This window comes from Ochlerotatus camptorhynchus, unplaced genomic scaffold, assembly GCF_037179485.1.
Source record: "Ochlerotatus camptorhynchus isolate MF236.1 unplaced genomic scaffold, CSIRO-AGI_Acam_v1.1 ptg000220l, whole genome shotgun sequence".
In the NCBI taxonomy this organism is placed as follows: Eukaryota; Metazoa; Arthropoda; class Insecta; order Diptera; family Culicidae; genus Ochlerotatus; species Ochlerotatus camptorhynchus.
Genome location: NW_027040710.1, coordinates 2,585,275 through 2,605,786, shown reverse-complemented (window position 1 = coordinate 2,605,786; position 20,512 = coordinate 2,585,275). Strand labels below are relative to the sequence as shown.

At 38.7% G+C, this 20,512-nt stretch overlaps 4 protein-coding genes across 5 annotated transcripts in view; 2 read left to right on the top strand and 2 right to left on the bottom strand.

Annotated features, from left to right (window-relative positions):
* The window catches only part of Rab3GAP1 (RAB3 GTPase activating protein subunit 1), a 584,432-nt gene that overhangs the window by 123,907 nt on the left and 440,013 nt on the right, over nt 1-20,512 (top strand). The window lies entirely within an intron of this gene.
* Nucleotides 1-20,512, bottom strand: part of haf (leucine-rich repeat and fibronectin type-III domain-containing protein hattifattener) — a 507,398-nt gene that overhangs the window by 93,727 nt on the left and 393,159 nt on the right. The window lies entirely within an intron of this gene.
* On the bottom strand, nt 1,327-2,981 carry LOC135703649 (serine protease snake-like). Its single transcript, XM_065224929.1, has 4 exons — nt 2,811-2,981; nt 2,709-2,732; nt 2,111-2,638; nt 1,327-2,046 (listed from the first exon to the last, which is right to left on the bottom strand). The coding sequence occupies exons 1-4, from the start codon at nt 2,866-2,868 to the stop codon at nt 1,721-1,723; spliced, it is 936 nt and encodes a 311-aa protein (XP_065081001.1). The 5' UTR covers nt 2,869-2,981; the 3' UTR covers nt 1,327-1,720.
* Nucleotides 11,841-12,734, top strand: LOC135703648 (serine protease snake-like). Its single transcript, XM_065224928.1, has 2 exons — nt 11,841-12,327; nt 12,382-12,734. Exons 1-2 carry the CDS (start codon nt 11,856-11,858, stop codon nt 12,705-12,707), a joined length of 798 nt encoding a protein of 265 aa, XP_065081000.1. The 5' UTR covers nt 11,841-11,855; the 3' UTR covers nt 12,708-12,734.

Sequence of the window (20,512 nt, the reverse complement as noted above, 5' to 3'; positions counted from 1 at the left end):
ATCTTATTCCAGTAAGCCAATCCAAAAACAGCAATAGAACTTTCTCTCAAATATCAAATAACTGCATTATCCTATATATGTCTCGAGCGTGCACACACACACACAAACGGCACACATTCTTCGCCAAACTTCCGAATCACTTCCCGTCACATGCACATATCCCGCTGCGTGATAAAGTTGAACGAGGAGAATTCGCTTTTCGGTGCAACCCAGCGCCGGTTTGACAAAAAAGCACTTATCTATTCTTCCTGTTTCTGACCCCCTGCACTGTACTGACTGACTGGGATCCCACCATCATCGTCTTCGAATTACGACAGAGCACATACGTCGACGACACCGGCGACGTCGTCGGGAGCAAGCAACGTAACTTTAATCCACTTGAAATCTCCTTACGTCTCCCATTCCTTCGACAGTCAACTTTGGCCAACTACCTACCTACCTACCTCCCTTCCGGCCGACACCGAAAATCGCACAATAAAACTTGACACCGAAAAGGGGAGCGTCCCGAGAGAGATGTCTTTGAACTTGATGCACAACAACACTTATTGCTCAGAGCTAGAATTTTGAGATGGTAGGTACTTTGATTTCCGATGGGAATCCGATGACGGCGACAGTGGATGCTGAGTGGCTTCAGAGAAGTGATAGGTTTTCACCTCACGTCATTGATTGTAATTCCCGAACCGGAGCGCAGGGGTGGTGAATACTGCACGGGGCGGGCAAAACAAAGGATTTATTTAAGTTTTATAATGGAAAGGTCTTCCATAATAGAACCACATTCAACCCAAATCTGAGTGCAAAGTTGGTGATTCCTAAATTACTTTTGAATTAAATTCGCTCTAACCAGTGTAAACGGTTCGCTTTTTGCACTTGGGAAACAGTTCTAGTGGTGGCTATAGCAGATGGTGATGGCTCTATTTACGTCATGCAATTGTGTGTGACTCAATTACACCCGAGTGTTTGAAGATGACAAAACGATTCACGTAGTACTTGATTGTGGGAAGTCTCGATAATAGCTTCCCCTTGCAAGAAACTGGGATTCTCTCGTGCAAAAATGCAACCACATACAGTGTAGTACGAAGTAGTTTGTATGACACTTATTTCAGCGAACAACATCCATCATTCCGGCACTGCGGTCCGGATGGACGCAGAGAGAGAAAAAAATACTAGCAAAAGCTTCCGAAGACCTTTTCCTGGAATCCTTGCAAAGGTGCGAGAGCAAAGAGACTGTATATACCTCCCCAACCATGACACGGAAATTTATCAACGACAAGTGAGTGATGGAGCAAAGTGCATCATTCGGTGGATGTTTTTTTTGGTTTGGTTTATTTAGTGCTATTATTACCAGCAGTGTGATATGAGGACGGTGGTGAATTGTGGATACAGCGAAGAGTGAACTGACTGATACTCAGCGGAAGAAATAAGGTTCAAGGAAAGACATCAATCAGGATCACTGCCATTACACTGGGTTCTCAATTAGGAGCAGATTGGTTTTCATATAATTTTGATGGTGTGTCATTTTACAGTATTCTTTGTGTCAAGCTGTCAAGAATGTGTAGCACAGATCTAATCGTTAATTACTTTCGATTAATGAAATGAAACTCATCGCGTAATTAGCAGTTTATGTCGTATCGTGTCCAATGTTTACCGTCACTGTTTGTTTATAAGTGCCATTCAATACCACATTCTTTACTTGTTCGCTGGAATGCCATCTAAAAACCCGTCATGGCCACACGATGCTTTCGATCCAATCGATGTAGCTAGCAACTCGGGTGTAGATTGCTGGAGTGTTCTCTTCACCACACATTACTCCGGTTGATGTAATTCCCACAACGTAGAAGGTACAATCCGCCATATGTGTAAGCACCTGTATCGGTCCTCCGGAGTCACCCTGGCAGGTATCCCGTCCGCCTTCCTTGCTTCCAAAGCACAGCTGGTGTTCAATGACTCCTTGGCGAAACTTCCGATTATTACGGTACACTGCCTGACATGTGTGTCGATCCAGCTCCTCCAGCGTTACCTTGCGGAGCGTGTTGGACATCGTGCCACCTAGAACGAATCACACACTGTTCATGGATAAATCTGCGAAAATGTCCTGCTTGGAAGCACTAACCTGCAAACATTGTGTGTCCAAAACCCGTTGCAATGACCGACGTTGCATTCAATTGGGTCGAATCCCACATGCATGCCGGGCGGATGTAGTCCGAGAAGATAACCTTTTGCTTCAGCTTGATCAAGGCAATATCATGATAGGACTTAACAAACGAGTAGTTTCTATGGCGGGTGATACTTGCGATATCGAAATCGACTTGATTGTCGTACTCATCGGCCAGGTTCAATTCAGCCATGCGTACCACGACCGGTGGTTGATTATCGCGCACCGTACAATGTGCTGCAGTCAGCACGTATTGCTCGCTGATCAAAGAAGCACCACAGCGGAAATCGTATTTGTCAGGATCTTGCGTGCTCCATCCGAGCAGAGCCTGATGTGGGAACTCTCGTTCCTTGGCGTTCTCACCACCGACAATCAGGTCGACCGTGCGGCTACAGTTGAATGCTTCATACTCGATCGGTGTTGGGTCCAGGACAAGCGGGATAGCATATGTTCTTATTTTCATCCGACTGCGATACTCTTCGCATTCTGTGTTGCGTGTTGAGAGATATTCTGTGAGATTTGCGTGACAAATTTTACTTGAAGGTTGTTTACTTACTTATCTGGGAAATTCTTCGCTGGCCTTGACACGAGGAAAGGAATTATGAATGGATTAACTTACGATCTTTACAGCGGGTGCGATAATATGCAAATGCGTTACCTTTTATAAGCTGGCAAGTAGCAAGTAGCAACAGCAGTGTAACAACAGTGCGATGCATTGTGATGTCTGGAAGGGTTGGTGTTGAACTAAGCTATCTGGAAGAAACCAGTGGCGTTTTAAAGGGTAATTCTTGCGGCTGTTTGATGCAAACTTTTTGCTTCTTTATCGATGGTCACGTAGTCGATGTTTTGGGTAAATCACGGGGAATTCCCAGGATGAAAGTTCAGGGCACATGTGATCCAACCACAATGCAATACCATGTAATCGAGAAGATTTTTCTAACATCACTCGATAGATTGGATTTGTTTAAATAAGACTTTCATGAGGCCCTAGACCAGTAAAGATACGGAATTCCATGCAAGAGATTTGAGTTTGAGAAAGAATCTTAGTTCGGTCTTATTGATTTGAAAATATTCTCGACTTTCGTGAACATAGAGTATCCAAGTGGAGTAGGAATTTGAACCTTCATTTTGTTTGTTTATTTGATTATTTGTTTATTAATAATTCAACTGACAATTAATATCTTATTATTACATTAAATTTATTTATTTTTGTATTTGATAGTTTTTATCGTTTTCTAATTGGGTGGTTTTCTTTTTGTTCTTTCTGTTTCTTTTTTTCTTCATTTGTCACCTGGACCTACCTATCGACCCATCAACTCATGCACTGGAGATCAAAGCTTTACTTCCCCTACGTGATCAGAGATTTTATGCCTCATAAAATCCCGACGGCACCGACTGTGATTGAAAACAGGCCCTTTGGAGTGTGAGGCAATCACGCTTACAATTTCACCACTGCTGCAACTTGTCCTCTTGCCATTCGATCTTTTATCTCTCGATGTTTCGTCTTTCGACCTTTTGTCTTTCGACCTTTTGTCTTTCGACCTTTTGTCTTTCGACCTTTTTTATTTCGACCTGTTTTTCTTTCGACCATTTGTCTTTCGACCTTTTGTCTTCAGACCATTTGTCTTTCAACTTTTCCGCATCGACCTTTTGTCTGTCGATCTTTTGTTTAACCCCAGGATTGAGCTCTCACAAGCATGCTTGGCATGCATAGTTGTACACACCAACTGCTCATTTGATAATAACTTTTCACTCAGTTGTTGAAATTTGTTTTTCTTTAAAGTAATTGATAGATTAGGATCAGGCTGCCTTGCATTAATTTTGACTAAAAAAATGTTTTAAGAAATTATGGAATAGTAAGATATTATGAAAATATTTTGATTATGTAAAAAACAAGAAAAGATTGTTATAAGTTTGTGTTTGACACATAATACCAGCCAATTTTTCTACATGAGATTCGCAATAAGCGATTTTGTAATTTATCTCACCCACTCTTCACTCTTCACTCTTCGCGAAGAGGCGATTAGAAAAACGCTCATGGTGATTCTGTCAAAGCTAAATTTGCAGGTTTGATGTGTGAAACACAAACTTTACAAACTTTTCTTATTACTTACTTATACAAAATATCATCATAATATCTTATTATTCCATAATTTCATAAAACATTATTTTAGTCAAAATGAATGAAAGGCACCCTGATTAGGATCATAGTTTACTATAGATATGTATAGGGTAGGTAAATCTTAACTTTTCAATCAACACCAATTTCTACACTTAAAGCCCGAGATGTGCAGCGAGCATTTCTCACTTAATTTTTACAACGCAAAAACAAATACAGTTTATTACTAGAATTAAAATCTACTTGGTTTACGTATCTATAAGAAGCTCAAACTATATTATATCTACTGCTTCAAAAAGAAATATGATTCATCAAATGTGTGCAAAGTGATTAGCAAATGAGCAGTTCGTGGCCAAAGCTGTGTATGCCAAGCATGCTCACGTCAGTCCCAGAAGGTCTAAAAGAAATCTGGACGATATTTTGTTCATAACTCGGTTAATGTTTCCTATGTCGATGTCCTTAATAATTTAGTTGGAACTCTATGGAGTTATTTTCCATTTGAGTTTCTCAGAGTTTTTTTTTCCAAAATTTCGGAAGAATAATTGAGGTACTCTCATTTATGGACTTTTCTCCATAAATCTATTGGAATTTGCTCATCAATTTTTCTTTCGCATTCTCGTATGAAAACATACAATATTTTTACCAAAATTCCCCTAATATTGCTCCTACACACCCTCTAGAATAATCATGGAAATCTTGGCAGAATTTTCATGAAAATCTACTTGGAGTTGTTAAAGAATTTTCTTGCCCAAGGAACTCTCCTCAGCATTCCCTAATATTTCAAAATTTGCTTAGAGTTCTCCCAGAAATCCATTAACATTCCTCGGACAATTCTCTTGGAGTTGTCCTCAGAATTCCCTTGAAATATTCCCAGGAGTTAATCAATAGTCAACATACTTAGGGCCTCCCTTAGCTCAGTCGGTAAAGGCGCAGCTACAAAGCAAGACCATGCTGGACGTGGCTGGGTTCGATTCCCGGGCCGGTCTATAAATTTTTCGGGTTGGAAAATGTCTCGACTTTCCTGGGCATAGAAGTATGATTGGACTTGCCACACAATTATACCAATGCAAAAATGGTATAGGCATCGAAAGCTGTCAATTAAAAACTGTAGAAGTGCATCTAGAACACTAAGCTGAGAGAACGCAATAAGCTAATATGCGATATGCAATAAGCTTGAAATGTGAAGAAGAAGAAGATACTTAGAATAAATTTGAAATTTTCCTCGTGATTCCCTTGCATCTATTCTCTGAATATCAGAATTGCAGTTCAAGTGTTCACTCGGCTGTCGACAAAAGCAGGCCACTCTCGATGCGTGCTACGCGATCGTCTGTTTACTCGGCAGCAACCATTGTGTGGTCCTCCTCATTGTTCTTCATCAGCAGTTCTTTCGGTCGATGCGTCGTCGACTTTGGAAAGCAACCGTTTCGTGATAAGTGTGTGAGTGCTGACCACGTTTTGCGTCCATTGCTGCAATGGACGCACTCTGACCCTCGTTGGCGTACAACAATTTGCCATACAATGAAACTACTGGAAGCGGCTCCAGTTCTGATGGAGGAGGCTTTTTGGATAGCGGAAGATAAGGTGTTTATTGTGTTGTACCTTTTGACTATAGCTTTAAGATGTATTGTATAGTGGCCATGAATCCTCGGCTCTGTTAAGTTAATTCGGTTGAGCCTTATCAAATAAATTAATATACAAAAAGAATTGCAGTTATCCTTAGAATTGTCTTGGAACTATTCTCAGATTCGGAGTCCTTTTGAATTGTTATCAGAATTCACTTGGAATTCTAGTTAGGATACCAACTATCAATGTGGCCATGCCCAAGTAACATTGCAGGTTTTATTGCGGTTTTATAGCACTCTACAAGTCTATAACATAGTCTACAGAACCCTCATAAAACCAACATTGTTACTTGGCTGATTTAGAATTATAGCATTCCTCATAATCTCAACTTGCAACTTATGTGGGTTAAGTTTGGAATTTTTTCAAACTTGCCCTAGAGTTCTTGGTGGAATATTCATTAGGGGTTCTTTAGAATTATAGTCCGAATTATTATCAGAATTTTCCTTTAAATTCTGCTCAAAGTTATATTGAAATTCGACTCCAAATTTGTTGAAATCGTTCTCAAAATACCGGTGAATTTTATTGCTAACACTCTGTTGGAATTCTTCTAAGAATTATTCTGGAATTCTCAAAATAAGCTCTATGGAATTTTCCTCTGAAATAATGAGTCACAACTTTTTAACTCTACTCATTCTCCTATTCCCTAGAAACTCCTCAGAATTCTCAAAGTAATCTCCACTATGAATGCTGTCAAAAATTCATATCCTCCTTCAAATTTCTTTGGAACTATTTGCGTATTCGATTGGGATTTTATCACAGTTCGCTTGAAATTCATGTCACACTTTCTTTGGTTTTCCAGCCGGGATTTTTTTTTTAAATTATGGTTCCTTTGAAATTGTCATTAAAGTGTCGCTTTGAATACTCCTTTGATTTCTCTTGAAATTTTCCTCTGAATTTTCCCTGTTCTTATCGAAATCCTTTGAAAATGCTTCCAAATCCACGTGTCTTGACAATTTTCCACGTCCCAGATTCTTGATGTCTTCTTCAAATTTCGGTGGAAATTATTGACACTGAATATTCCTATAAGTCTTGGGCATATTTATCTACTTGACAAAATTCAAGATTTATTAAGATTCTTAAACAATTTTTATGTCAAAAATTCTAAAAATAAGTTGTTATTGCTGGGGAGATTTGTCCATCTCTCTTGCCCCCGTCGCACAGTGAGGCCGTTCTGAAAAAAAGACGGTCAAAAGTCTTTTCTCATCATTTTTGACGTTTTCGAGGGTAGGTTTCTTCGGAGAAGTTTCTGAGAATGGCGATCCGTTGCTTTTGAAACAAACACCGGGTTTAATATTGAGGGGGTATTACACTTAGAAAAACTAACTTTTTTTTACAAACGAGATAGACATATGACGTCTTCAGCAAAGTTGTAGATCTAATTATTTCATGAAGGTTTGCCGAAGACACCAAATTTCTGTATCTTCAAACTAATGAGATATAATCATTTTTTTTTTCAGGAGTACCCTTAAACTGGTTTTTTAAGTTAAATCATATTTTAATCAAGTTTGACCGGTTCATTATATTCGAGAAAGTTTTAGATATCATCAAAATACAAAACTTTTCTCAAGACGTCAACAACATTTATTGACTCTTGTTTGCTGTACTGTGATTTTGAAGGAAAAAATCATCAACTTTAGAAAAAAAAAATAAAAAAAAAAATGAATGTTTGTGAAATAGCACTAAGCGGCATTGAGTTTGTTATAACTTTGAGCATACGTGTAGAAAAAGTTAGCTTCGGGAACCCTCAGGAACAAAATTTATACAGCTTTTTGATACAGCAGTTTTTACCATATATTCTGCATTATTCTCATATAGTTCTTTGTGTAAATAGATCCAATCATGTAAATATTAAAAAAATATTAAATATTAGTATTAAATATTAGTTAGAATGATCAGATGATCCATCGAAACCCCATTTGGATAGAAGTTCCAGGTCTTCACTGGTTTCCGGAATATCTAGCAAAAAGATGCGTTTGACAGTATGGTCCATCAAAGATTGAAGCTGAGTTTCAGCAGATATTTATGATACCGTTATATTCTCTGGGAGACATCTTTCACGAGCTTGAATTAATCTTTTATACGACAGGTAAATCTGTGCCACATTGCATTGCCTTGCTGTATTGCGTAATAAGGTTCATTGGTCCTTAGAGAAGTCCCCATCAATAAATAAAGACAAACCTTCATCTTCAGTCATAGATCGCTCACATTTGGAATCATTGTGTGACTTCCAAGACTGTCGTTTTTCAGAACGGCCCCACTGTGCGTCGTCCACAGAATAATTTCAAATGAAATTAAGGTCGCGGAAAAGTTTTTAAGCAGATATTCTTTAAATTCGTCATGCACAGTGGGCAAAACTCGACAAAAGATACCCTTAATTAATTTTCTCGAAACGCAACCGGTTGAATATGAAAAGGCCTGAGATTGAACGATTTTCTGCTTAGTAAGCAAACACGGTGACACGCAACGTGGACAGATCACCTCTTCGTGGTGCGTTACCGCGCATGATCTACCAACGACCCTATTCGTGACTACTTCAAATTAGGGGAACAGAATTTTTCAGCAATCAAAGGGACACATCTTAGTCTTTGTTACGTTTTATGCCTTGTTAATAGTGATAAGAACTGAGTTGCACCACCGAGGATGATCTTGAAATAAGTCAAAAATGGGCTAGCCTTCAGCTATGTGAATCCGAATCGTCTATTCGTTGTTTGGTGTGGTTAAGGCTAGGGTTCTGATGCATGGGCATTATCGGTGTGATTGCTTGATTTTGTCGTCAAGATATCCGTTATTGACTGACAGTATGGTGCGTCTTTGGAGGTTGTTTTCACTATTTCACTAAATCAAAACCGAATAGTTCATCATTTCTCAATAGTGATGGAGTAATACGACATGCACTAAAATAACATGGGATATACTGTAATGTATAAAAAAATTTGTCATACTGAATTTATGTTCCGAACAGTGGAAATAAAATGCAAAAATGGTCGCTTTTAGGCCACCGAGCCCCTCACATTCGAGTTTTTCTCGGCTTGCTGATTTGTGCTATGAAACGTACTTGTCACGAGCGGCAGAGTAATCAAAAGCATTAGATTTCAAGAGGTATTTAGTGGGAATGACTGTACATTGTAGTTGAAAGACGTAACTTTCATGGATATGAAATACTAAGTGGACTTACAATCACTTTTGTTTCTGCTCATATGAGTATTCCACAACCCAATTAATCACATAGTCGAGCAGTTTTAAGATGATTTTCTACCAGACATTTTCGGATAGATCTAGATTCACGAGATTACAGAAGAAAAGATCTAAAAATATTGATCCACGGCAGGCTTGATGGAGTCTCGCTCGCGAGTTCGAAATGATCCGAGCGTAGCATTTTTCTGAGGAGTAGAATGCCTACTGCCAAATTATTCCAATGAGCTTCAGAGCTTGTGAGCGAAGGGAGATAAAATGAGAGTGAGGTTTGCTGCCATTCATGTTCATGTTTTCTATTACACGCTCTTACTATCACTCTGGGTGAACTCTGAGCTTCTTGCGTCGAACAAAAAAGTCATCCGGAGTCTCGAAAAGCGCACCTTACGTCTGAGGGCTGGCTAAACTCGCAGGACAAGAGTGTTTTAAAACCTCCAGTGAGTTTGAGGAGTTTAGCAAGCCTGATCCACAGCATAGTTCAAATGGTAGCAAACTTAATTTAAAACTGCTCGAATGATTTGACCAATCCATAAATTCTATTCCCTACAACATTAACTCTTACCGAGTAGCACGCTTTCATCACAATAAGTTACAGCAACTTGTTTATGACTGAAATAAGTCGTATATAAGTTTCTACAATTTATTTGTGACAAGCGTACTACTAGGGTTGTTTTACGCATTAAGCATAAATTAGTTAAGATACGGTCGATAAGCATACGTGCTTGGGTGGTTCAAAATATTGATTTTGCTCAAAGCTAGATTTTCAAATCAGGTCCTGATAATTCTCCTCAAATTTGAGGTTATTTAGTTGCGATTTCATATCGCCTGGCCCTTCAAAGTTTATATGGACATTACTATGGGAAAAGTGAACTTTTTGTTCTCCTTATCCTAGCCTTCCGCCATAATGATTTACGGGTAAGTTTGCTATTTGTACTTATAGAAAATTTTCTCAGCTACAACAGGGCCAGAATGAATGATCAGGACCTGATTTGAATTTGATTTGGCTTGGTGAAGGAAATACGATATTTTGAACCACCCTCTAGTACTATGTTAGGCATTAAGGGGGTGGAACACTTTGAACGTCTAAAAAGTAAGGCATTTTCGTTAATTTTTTTAAGCAATAAAACACTCAGGGAGGGCAAATATGTTATAACCCATTTATTAGTCATCCTTCGAACTACAATTTGTATTTTTTTGAACTCGATTGGCGTCTCCCCGTGGCCGGTGCACCAGGTCGCGCGGCATCCTCGCGAGGAAGTCGGAAAACGGCTTGGGAAAATACGCCTTTCCATGTGATCCTGGAACATAGATCGAACAAAAATCCTGATTAGTAATGAAATTTCGGTTAGAAATACGTATTCCGATTTTTTTTTTTCATAAGTTGTGGCCTTAGGAAAAAAAAGTCCATTTTTTCACCCTCAAAATGCTTTCAAGATCGTGGATTAAAAATCCTTTTTTGACAAAATCGAAAATGTGGATTCGTATTTCTAAGCAGAATTTAATTCTGAACAAGAAAACCTAGGCGATATCCAAATTTGATGATAACTGGTTAGAGTTATTTCCCACACCAGTTTGAAAAACCCCGTTTCGAGATAAACGCGTTTAAAGATAAAATTGCTCTCTCAGCGCGCTGGTACATGTTATAGGAAATCGCTTCGTAAAGCGGTAAGGAATATTCTGGCGGACTTGGAGTCTTTTCTAAATTAAAGTATACATCCCAAGGAACATTTTAAGTAAAAAAAATGCATTTTTTTGAAAAATCAAAGTGTACTCCCCCCTTGATTTATTAATTCATATTCAAACATTACTGAAAATCCATGATCAAGCGTCGTAAGGCTTAAAATTGATTGACTGAAGTCATACGGAAACAACTAGAACGAACAGCTTTTGATTGAATTATGACTCGTCTAAAGACGAGTGCTTCACAACCACGGCTCTACATTTCGAAGTTCTAAAATGAACTCGAGTTTTGCCTCTTACATACAACGTGTTCAACGCAACATTTCTATCACCATAGTACCTTTTCGTCGTTGCTTTGCTCATAACTTTCAATGAAAGTAACGTAGATTATCGAGACGAAACGAAGTCTCCTTATGGCTTTCAATCCCTTTCATCGACACTCTATCACCGCTCTTTCAATTTGTTTAATATGCGTTATGACCCGTTTTTGTTACTTTACTTTAGATAAATATGTAGATGGAAGATAAATTAAATATGTTACGTGTAATCTTCAAGTGTTTTCACGAGAGAAATGCTTTAAATATATATTTTCATTATCCGTCATATACGTCATGAAATCTCTGTTGATGTTCTAGAATACTGCGTAACCAGTGAATTAACCGTAATTTACCCAAAACGTCGACGACATCGACCGTCGATAAATTAGCAAAACATTACTTCCGTACGACCACTCATACCTATTTTCATTTAAAACACCACTGGATTCTTCCAGCTAGCTTAGTTCAACACCAACCCTCCCCAAAATCACAATGCGTCGAACTGTTATTCAATACGTTGCACTGTTGTGTTTACTCGCTGCTTGTCAGCCTATTCAAGGTAACACATTTGCATATCGATTCCGCTGTAAAGATCGTAGGTTAATCTATGCTTAATTCCATTTGTCGTGTCAAGGCCAGCGAAGAATTTCCCAAGTAAGTAAGTACTGAGCAGTTCCCGTTAAGTTCGAAAATTAATCTCGCCGCCCAACACACAGAATGCGAACAGTATCGGAATCGTATGAAAATTAGATCGAGTGCCATATCGCTTACCATGTTCCCAATACGTTTGGAGTTTGAAGTGTTCAACTGTAGCCGCACGATAGACCTGATCGTTGGTGGTGTGGATACCAAGAAGAAGGAGTTCCCGCATCAGGCTCTGCTCGGATGGAGTACGGAAGATGCTGGAAAATATAATTTCCGCTGTGGTGGTTCTTTGATCAGCGAGCAGTATGTACTGACGGCAGCACATTGCACCGTGCTCGATGGTCAATCGCCAGTGATCGTACGCATGGCTGAAGTGAATCTGACCAACGAGTACGACAATCAAGTCGATTTCGACATCGCCAACATTACCCCTCCTAGGGTGTACTCGTTTCTTCAGTCCTATCATGATATAGCCTTGATCAAGCTGAGGCGTAAGGTTATCTTCTCGGACTTCATCCGCCCGGCTTGCCTGTGGGATTCGGCCCAATTGAATGCAACGTCGGTCATTGCAACGGGCTTTGGACACACAATGTTTGCAAGTTAGTGCTTCCAAGCAGGACATTTTTAGCAATTTTATCCATGAATTGTTCCAGGTGGCACGATGTCCAACACGCTTCGCAAGGTACAGCTGAATGCACTGGATCGGAGCAAGTGTCAGGAAGTGTACAGTATGGATCGAAAGTTTAGTCAAGGTGTCATTGAACACCAGCTGTGCTATGGAAGCAAGGAAGGCGGACGGGATACATGCCAGGGTGACTCCGGTGGGCCGATTCAGGTGCTTACGGATTCGGCGGATTGTACCTACTACGTTGTGGGAGTTACCTCATTCGGTGTATCGTGTGGTACTGCAAACACACCGGCAATCTACACCAGAGTTGCCAGCTACATCGATTGGATCGAGAGCATCGTGTGGCCGTGATGGGAGAAAATTGATCAAATGCTATCATTTATCGTGAACAAGGGAAATTAATATTCATTGAATGCATTCGTGTATTAGTGAAAATTCTGAAAATTCATCTCGGTTGACAATTTATAATTGACAAAGTTACCTATAGAATCGTCAGTAACGGGTATCATTGGGAAGAAAATCGGTACGTACCTGAAACGAGAAATACAATAAACGAATTAATTAATGGTTTTTCAGTTTAATGAGAGTGTGAACGTGGTAAGCTCTACTAACATCATTATGAGAAATGGCCATGAGGTAGAAAGCCTTCCATTATTTTCTCCCGCAGAAATCTATTTTCGATGCCACAATTATGTGTGCACACTTCAGAGGGACCAACTGGTGAACCTTTAAATGTACTTGCTCGAGTTGTTCCAGCATCAATTCAGCAGTAGGTCCTTCGAGTCCTGCTCATACTCCCATGCCATTTACATTTTTTTTTCAAGACATGGCTCATTTGCTCAAAATATACGCTCACTCAGTAAATTTCCTTCTTCCTTAAAAATGGCAAAAGAATGCGAAACCATTTTTTCTCGACCTCCCCACCGCTTCAACCTTGTTTTATCCCCCGGATTATGCAATAGCGAACAATTTATCCAGAAGAAGAATGCTATTTTTAAATTACACTTTATCGAGCAGAAGAAAAGCACCGAAAGCACATGCACCCGCTCTCCCATTCAGTAAATTTATTGCATGACCGAAATAGATGTCTCTGCCACTTTGCCGGAAAAACATATGCGCCCCGTACCACCACATACCTCCGCCGGTTTTAATACTTTCTTCCATTTCGAGTACTCTTTGGTGAGCCGGATAAAAAATTCTCACCCAATGGAGTGAGAGTGGAACGGAAATCTAATATTCTAAAACCATCATCATCATCATCATCATCATCGTAGTCGTCGTCGTTATCAAATACAGCATTTCGCAATCGACTGAGTTGTACCGTAATTCGAGTCGAGTACCGGAGTGGAGACCGGAAATGAATTTTCGATTTGTAGAAAATTTGCTTCTCTCCTGGAAATAATATTATTATTTGTCATCATTCATGTCATCATTTTGTCATGGCACATAGGAAGAGAGGAACTATAGAACTCATGTTGTGGTCCCTTGGGAGCACGGAGGGTAGTTTTAAGTCTCGGTACCATCTACTCTCCGAGGGCAGAGGCAAATAAATTGGCTTCCATAAATGTAGCAACGTGATCCGATTTTAAAAAAGCTCGGAGATGATGAACGATGATGGAAGGAATGTTATGGGGCAGAAGTGATTCCTTGCGCTTTTATACGGTAGGAGCTGGTTTGTTTGGACTGACAGGGATTTCAAAGTCGTTCGTCGTCGGACGGACGGACAGGTTGTTTCCAATCCGATGGGAGATTTGCTGTACGTCGTCGTGAAAGGCGAGGTGTGGTTCACTGTACGGAATACATATGTGACAACATCGTCTGATTGCATTTTTGCTGTCTTGAACTATGAAATACGGTGAATGGAATGAGGTACACAGTATCGGGCTGTCGCTTTTAGTTCGATGACGCTGTCGCTTCCGTTTGGGAGTATAGTTTATGGGGTTCTGGCATTTCGTTGGTGTTATTCTTATACAATAATTTTTACTAACCCATCATGTACATTAAACTGATGCAACGTTTGAAAGTTTCGCTCCATGGCAGCGCTCAATCGGTTTCAAATTGGGTCCTGATCAACTTCCCAAAATTTTAACTCATTTGATAAGAAACTTACTTGGTACAAACCATTTAACGTTTATATGGAAATTACTATGGAAAAACCAAACTTTTTGTTCATTGTCCTTTATCATTTTTCCATATTGCACTGTTAAAAAGTTCTATAATTACTCTTATGGGAAATTTTCTCAGCTACAACTTTGCGAAATAACGTTTTTCAGCAAACGTCAAATTAAATAGTTATGAATTGTACAAGCGATTGATATTCTTATAGCATGATCAAGCAGCTGTTTTGTGGGCAACACTGCATTGTGCAGTGTGACATAGTAGCCAAGAATTAGCCTGCTGAACCGTTGATTGTGCATAATAATAAGATATCACTGACATGAATTATTGACAATTTTTTATTGGAGGTGAACCAGCCCAAGGCTGAAAGCCTCCTCAATAAAGCTAAATAATAATAATATTGATAATTTTTGTTTTTTACATTTGATAGAAAAGTTGTCTTGAACAAAGTTGTAGCTGAGATAATTTCCTACAAACTCAGTTATCATTTTTTTAAACAGAGTGAAACGGCGAATTTTGAAATAGATATGAACAAAAAATAGGGTTTCCATAGGTATGTAGTAAAATTTAGGAAGGCTAATACGGACCCGATTTGAAATCAGTTAAGCAATGTGGAGCAACAATACATTTCCTAAACTTACAACTCCCATAAAGAATCTTTTTTTGATAAATGACGAAGAATGCAAGCTGAAAAATACATCAATTAATTTATACTTAGAGTATTCTGTGGGTAATAAAGACAAATAACGAGTATTTTACATTGGCGTAGCTAATGAGGGTGGCAAGGGGGTCAGCTCCTTTCCAGACTTATCTAGCTCCCCCCAGAATGTTTGGTGATTTTTTTCTGACTCAGCGATTCATAAAATTGGATCACAAACAAATATTTTATTAAAGTCCTTTATGTTGACTTCTTTTCTTATGTTATGGACTAGAAGGAACAATTTTGATAAATTATATTATATCGATATTTAATCTATGGCATAATAAGACGTCTTCAAGCTCTACAAATTGACCATGAGCCCATATTTTTTTTCTTATATCGTAGGAATTGAGGAAACTGAGAAGAATTGTGGGAACTTCATGAATCTTCAGAAACATTCGTTGAAACAGGGAGCTTGGAAAGGAGCTTCGTAGCACGGAGACAGGGGAACATTATTCTATTTCAGGGAAGCTCATTATTAATTGAAATGCTCTGTATAAATTGAGGGCTTATTTTGGACTTGAAATAGTTGTGGAAATTAGCATAGCATAGCATAGCATAAACTAGGTTGCACAATGTCGTAGGTGGTACGAGCTCCAAACTGTTGAGACCCACTTTCATCCGTTGCTGTTAGATAGTAATTTGTGATTAATTACTACCTTTTAGATAAAGGATGTGTCTCCCTCCAACAGACCAGAGCTGTCCTGGCCACGTCCTTGCATCTGGGGTGGAATGTTAGTCCGACACTTACTTAAGAGAGATGCAGAGAACTCTACGACCCCTCAAAAGTGTCACGAGAAGGGTGGATTTTTGTTGGTAGGGAGGGTAAGCCATGGAATAGGCAATCGTTAAATCAAGCATTTAATAAATAGAAGCTGTAAGTAGTTTATCTGTCCGTTGTTGCTGCCCATTACCTAAACATATTATTCAAAACAGTCTTCAGATTTTGGAATTAAGAAACGTTATCAGCTCGATCCTGTTGCTCCTTTGCGCCTGAAAATGTTTGTTGATCCTAAACATATGCACAATTCATTCTGTCTGATCGATAGAAGGTTCTCACGTGTAAAAGGTTATTAATAGTATGTGGAACCGTAGATTAGAAGATTCGCCCTTGGCCTAACTCCCACTGTCTGGCAGTGGCATTATGGATAAAATCTGCCTGCAATCATTTCTTATGAATGCAAGAAGCTTGAACCCGGGAGTTAGAAGGTGACAGCTCTACCGTAGCTACAATAGCCCATTTCAAGAACGCAAGCATTCCGAAGCCACTTTCATACATGATAAGCCCCGCTCCAATACATTATCGATGCAAATATACACAATATACAAATTGATAATGTACTGAAACTTTCAATCAAGCAGTAGTGCAATATTTGATTGACGCGTATTTAGTAAGTTTTGAAATGATCGTCTTGAATTAGATGGATATTTCCTTTCGAGGACAGAGGAACGAAAAGGTAAATAAACTTAGCTGAGCGTAGCTACGCGTAGGTTAGAACAATCGGCACCACATGCAACGGATAGGCATTTGAAAATTTTCACTTAATGCACTTTTCAACATCACTTCTGTACTTTAAAATTATCAATTTTTAAAATATGAAATTGTAAATTTATAACATTTTCACTAGAACGAAAACGACGCAGCAAAACAAATACACGTCATTTTTTCAGCTCAGCCTACTTCGATCGTCCGCTTGAAATAGTTGTGGAAATTACGTACAAATTCAAGAAATTTCGTTCGTGAAACATCGCGGAAAGTCATCGAAAAACGTAGAAGTGCAGCAAACTTTGAAGAAGTTTTGCGAATTTCGTAGCATTTTGAAGAGCTGCGTGAAACTTCATATAGGTGGAATTTTTGAATCAGTTCAGGGAATTTTGTAGAAGATCTAAAAATAGTTCAATAAACTTCTAAGAACTTCAGGGATCACGCTTTGCAGTTTGTCAGAGATCTTACTTCAAAAAAGCTCCATGAGCTTCTTGGAGGTTTTAGGAAATTCGTTTAGGTTCAAAGAACTTTCTAGATGTTCAGGAATATTTGTAGATGTCTTAGGTGTCATTCCAGAAGTGCAAAGATGTTCAGAGATCTTCATAGAATTAAGATAGATGGAAAACTATGGAATTTGGAATAAATTCAGGGAGCTGTAGATGTTGAAGAAATTTTGTAAAACTTAAGGGAGTTCTATAGATGATCAGGAAACGTTGCATAAGTCACAGGATATTCTTTCAGACATCCTTCCTAGACAGCAGGAAACACACTGATGTCTTTTTTTACACGGTTTTTACGCGGTTTTTTTAAACGGGTTTTCTCGGATTTACCCGGTACGTTTTTAACGATTTCTCGACAACGATACATCCTATCGACTTGATTCCAATCACATTATCCGTTTCAAGCTATAGGTAATCGAATAACATACTTAAAAAAAATCTCAATTTTTGGTGTAAATACAGACATTTTTAAAATATGTCTATATGGACCATAGCATGCTGTAATTACAAATGGCATCAAAATCCGATTTTTTAAAAACATTTAACCGTGTGAAAAATCAAAATTTCGGTGGATTTTTTACACGGTACCCCCGTGTAAAAAAGACCTCAGTGTATTCAAAAGATCCCCATATAGATATACGAAGATATTAGTAAAGTTCTCAGTATATTTCTAGATATAGCTGGAATTAGGGCCTAACAGCTATTGTAAACAATGACTTTTCGATGATTTAAGAGATGAACTAGCCTACGGCTAAAAATCTCTCTAATAAACAAAAAAAATTCGATGATTTCTAGGAATTCAAGGCGCGTCAACGCAAACCACCAACACCATCGGGTAGAGGAAGCTTCCCCTATCTGCTGTTGATATTGATTTACTTGGGCGAGCCTTGAGTTTCTAGAAATCATCGAGAGAAGTCATTGTTTACAAAAGCTGTTACGTCCTAATTCCAGCTCTATCAAGATTTTTCCAAGACTTCTGGTTGATCAAGTTCTGAGGATCTCCAACTGTTCAAACATTAAAATATTATTTCAACTGTAGGTTGTTCAGGAAGTACTCAAAAGTTTTCCAACTAATTGAATCTGATGGAATCTTGAATGATGAATCTAGATTGTATGGACCTGTTTGAACATTCTCTTTGGTGATTTAGCTATATTGTCAAGAATTAGCACTCAAGCAGCTGAATTACGGGCATAAATTTCAACGAAGATATGGAAATTTCAACATTTACCTTTTATGTATAAATTACTTTCATTTACACATAAAAAAAATGCGTGCTTGCTGTGTGTGTTTTTTTTTTATAAATAAATTAAAATCACTGAAAATCCCCGTATAAAGTAAGGCCTGTACTCGAAAAAAAAAAAATGCACCAGACAAAAATGTTCGCCAAAAATTTATTTTAAGTCGGATTTTCTTGAAACTTTCAGGGAATGAACTAATACATATGGATTATGTTCGGCATAATAACTTTATTCAATTTCCTTTCCATCGCTGAAAGCCCGCACCTTTCCCTTAAGACCCCTCATTACATTTTTTGCAATGGTGGAGTCGACCTTTTTGGTCGCTTTCATCCATTCTTTCTTCAACTCCAGCTCGTTCTTAAACAACTTTGGCCTTCATTATGGCCCAAAATCTTTCCACCGGACGAATCACCGGTGAACTTGTAATTGTCTCTGTACCAATCCAACGTCGATCGCGCGTAATGGCATGATGCCAGGTCCGGCCAAAATAATGTCTCGCCTCCGTGGGCCGCAGGAAGGGCAACAGACGCTTCTGGAGGCACTCGGTGCGGTAAATTTCACTGTTGATGGTACCCATTGTGATGTACGGTTTACTCAGTTCACCGCATTGGCATATTTTTTTTTTTGGCGAATTTGTCCACCTTCCTCTTCCTTATGTCTTCCGGAACATCAAACCGTGATTTGGCAACGTAGAACTCCAGCCCCGGTATCTGCTTTGCGTCTGCCTTGATGTAGGTTTCGTCATCCATAACCACACACATCGGTTTCGTTAACCACTCTCGATACAGCTTTCTTGCGCGGGATTTGGCCGCCGTGTTTTGTTGATCACGCTGGTTTGGTGCCTTCCGAACCTTGAATACACGAAGCCCAGCTCGTTTCATGGTTTGCTGAACGAACCAGGCGGAACACTTTGCCTTCAGAGCCGCGTCGGGAATCGAAAGGTTCGGATTACGCTTGAAATAATCCAACACCTGCCGGGCCTTCCCAGGGTCAGCTGTTTTCGATTTCTTCCACTTCCAGCCCGCCGCTCGGTCGTCTGGGACTCCTTAAACGATTTTACCACCCGAGACACAGTTGTATGGGTGATTCCCAGTTGTCTTCCGATCCATCTCATGGTCGCAGTCGGATTTTCAATGACGGCGCGCAAAATTCTCCGGCGATTTTCTTCTTGTTTCGATGACATCTCAATAACCACTGAACCGATTGTTATGAAATTTTGCACATAGAAACAATTCACTCCAAACTAGTTATACCCAGATTTTCATCAATTTTTACACACGTATAAAAAAGTTACACACGGATAAAAATGGTGCATTTTTTTCGAGTGCAAGCCTTACGTGTAAATACTAAATTGAAACCGGATGAGCTTAACCAAAACTAGCTCCATTAAAAAAAATATCACAATGCTCAAGTAACAAACAGGGACACAATCATTCAAGTTTCGAGTTCATTCCTTTCGATTAGAATTAAATTTAAATCTTGAATTTATATATAACTCCGAAAGTTAGTAAGTCCGACGCATCGAATAAAAAATTGTTCTGGATAAATGCTTTATTACTTTCTTTTCTCCTCAAATATCGGAAATCGTAAATCGGGTAAAAACCTGATCAAATTAAATTATAAACTTATTTTTCATATGATTTTTCCAGATTATTAGATTTTTTTAAATTATATTTTTCTTACTTTTTTATCTCAAAGAATTTTCCTCTCAAAAAAATCCTGTAAGTCTCAGAATCTAAATGAGTTTACCAAGATCTTGAACTACGAGTTTTGAGTCCAGAAGATGCAAAGCTTGTCTAAGCCTATAATATCAAAACCTTAAAATTTATTCTGAACAGAATTTTGCCGAATTTTTTCAGGTAGGTATATTTATTTTATGGAGTGCTTATTAAACTTTTGATTAGGTAAAACATATTATAATTGACGCATTTCGCGCCAAATTGAATCGAAGCTGGCAACACCCTGTCAGATTTCAATGAAATTTTCTGGATATGTAGACTTTTACTAAATTTACATACTCAGTTTTTCCAAAATTTATCTAGAGTTACATTTGAAAAAGGCCAAACTTTCACTGCTAATTTTCTTAAAAAAAATTACAACTCCTCTTTATGGA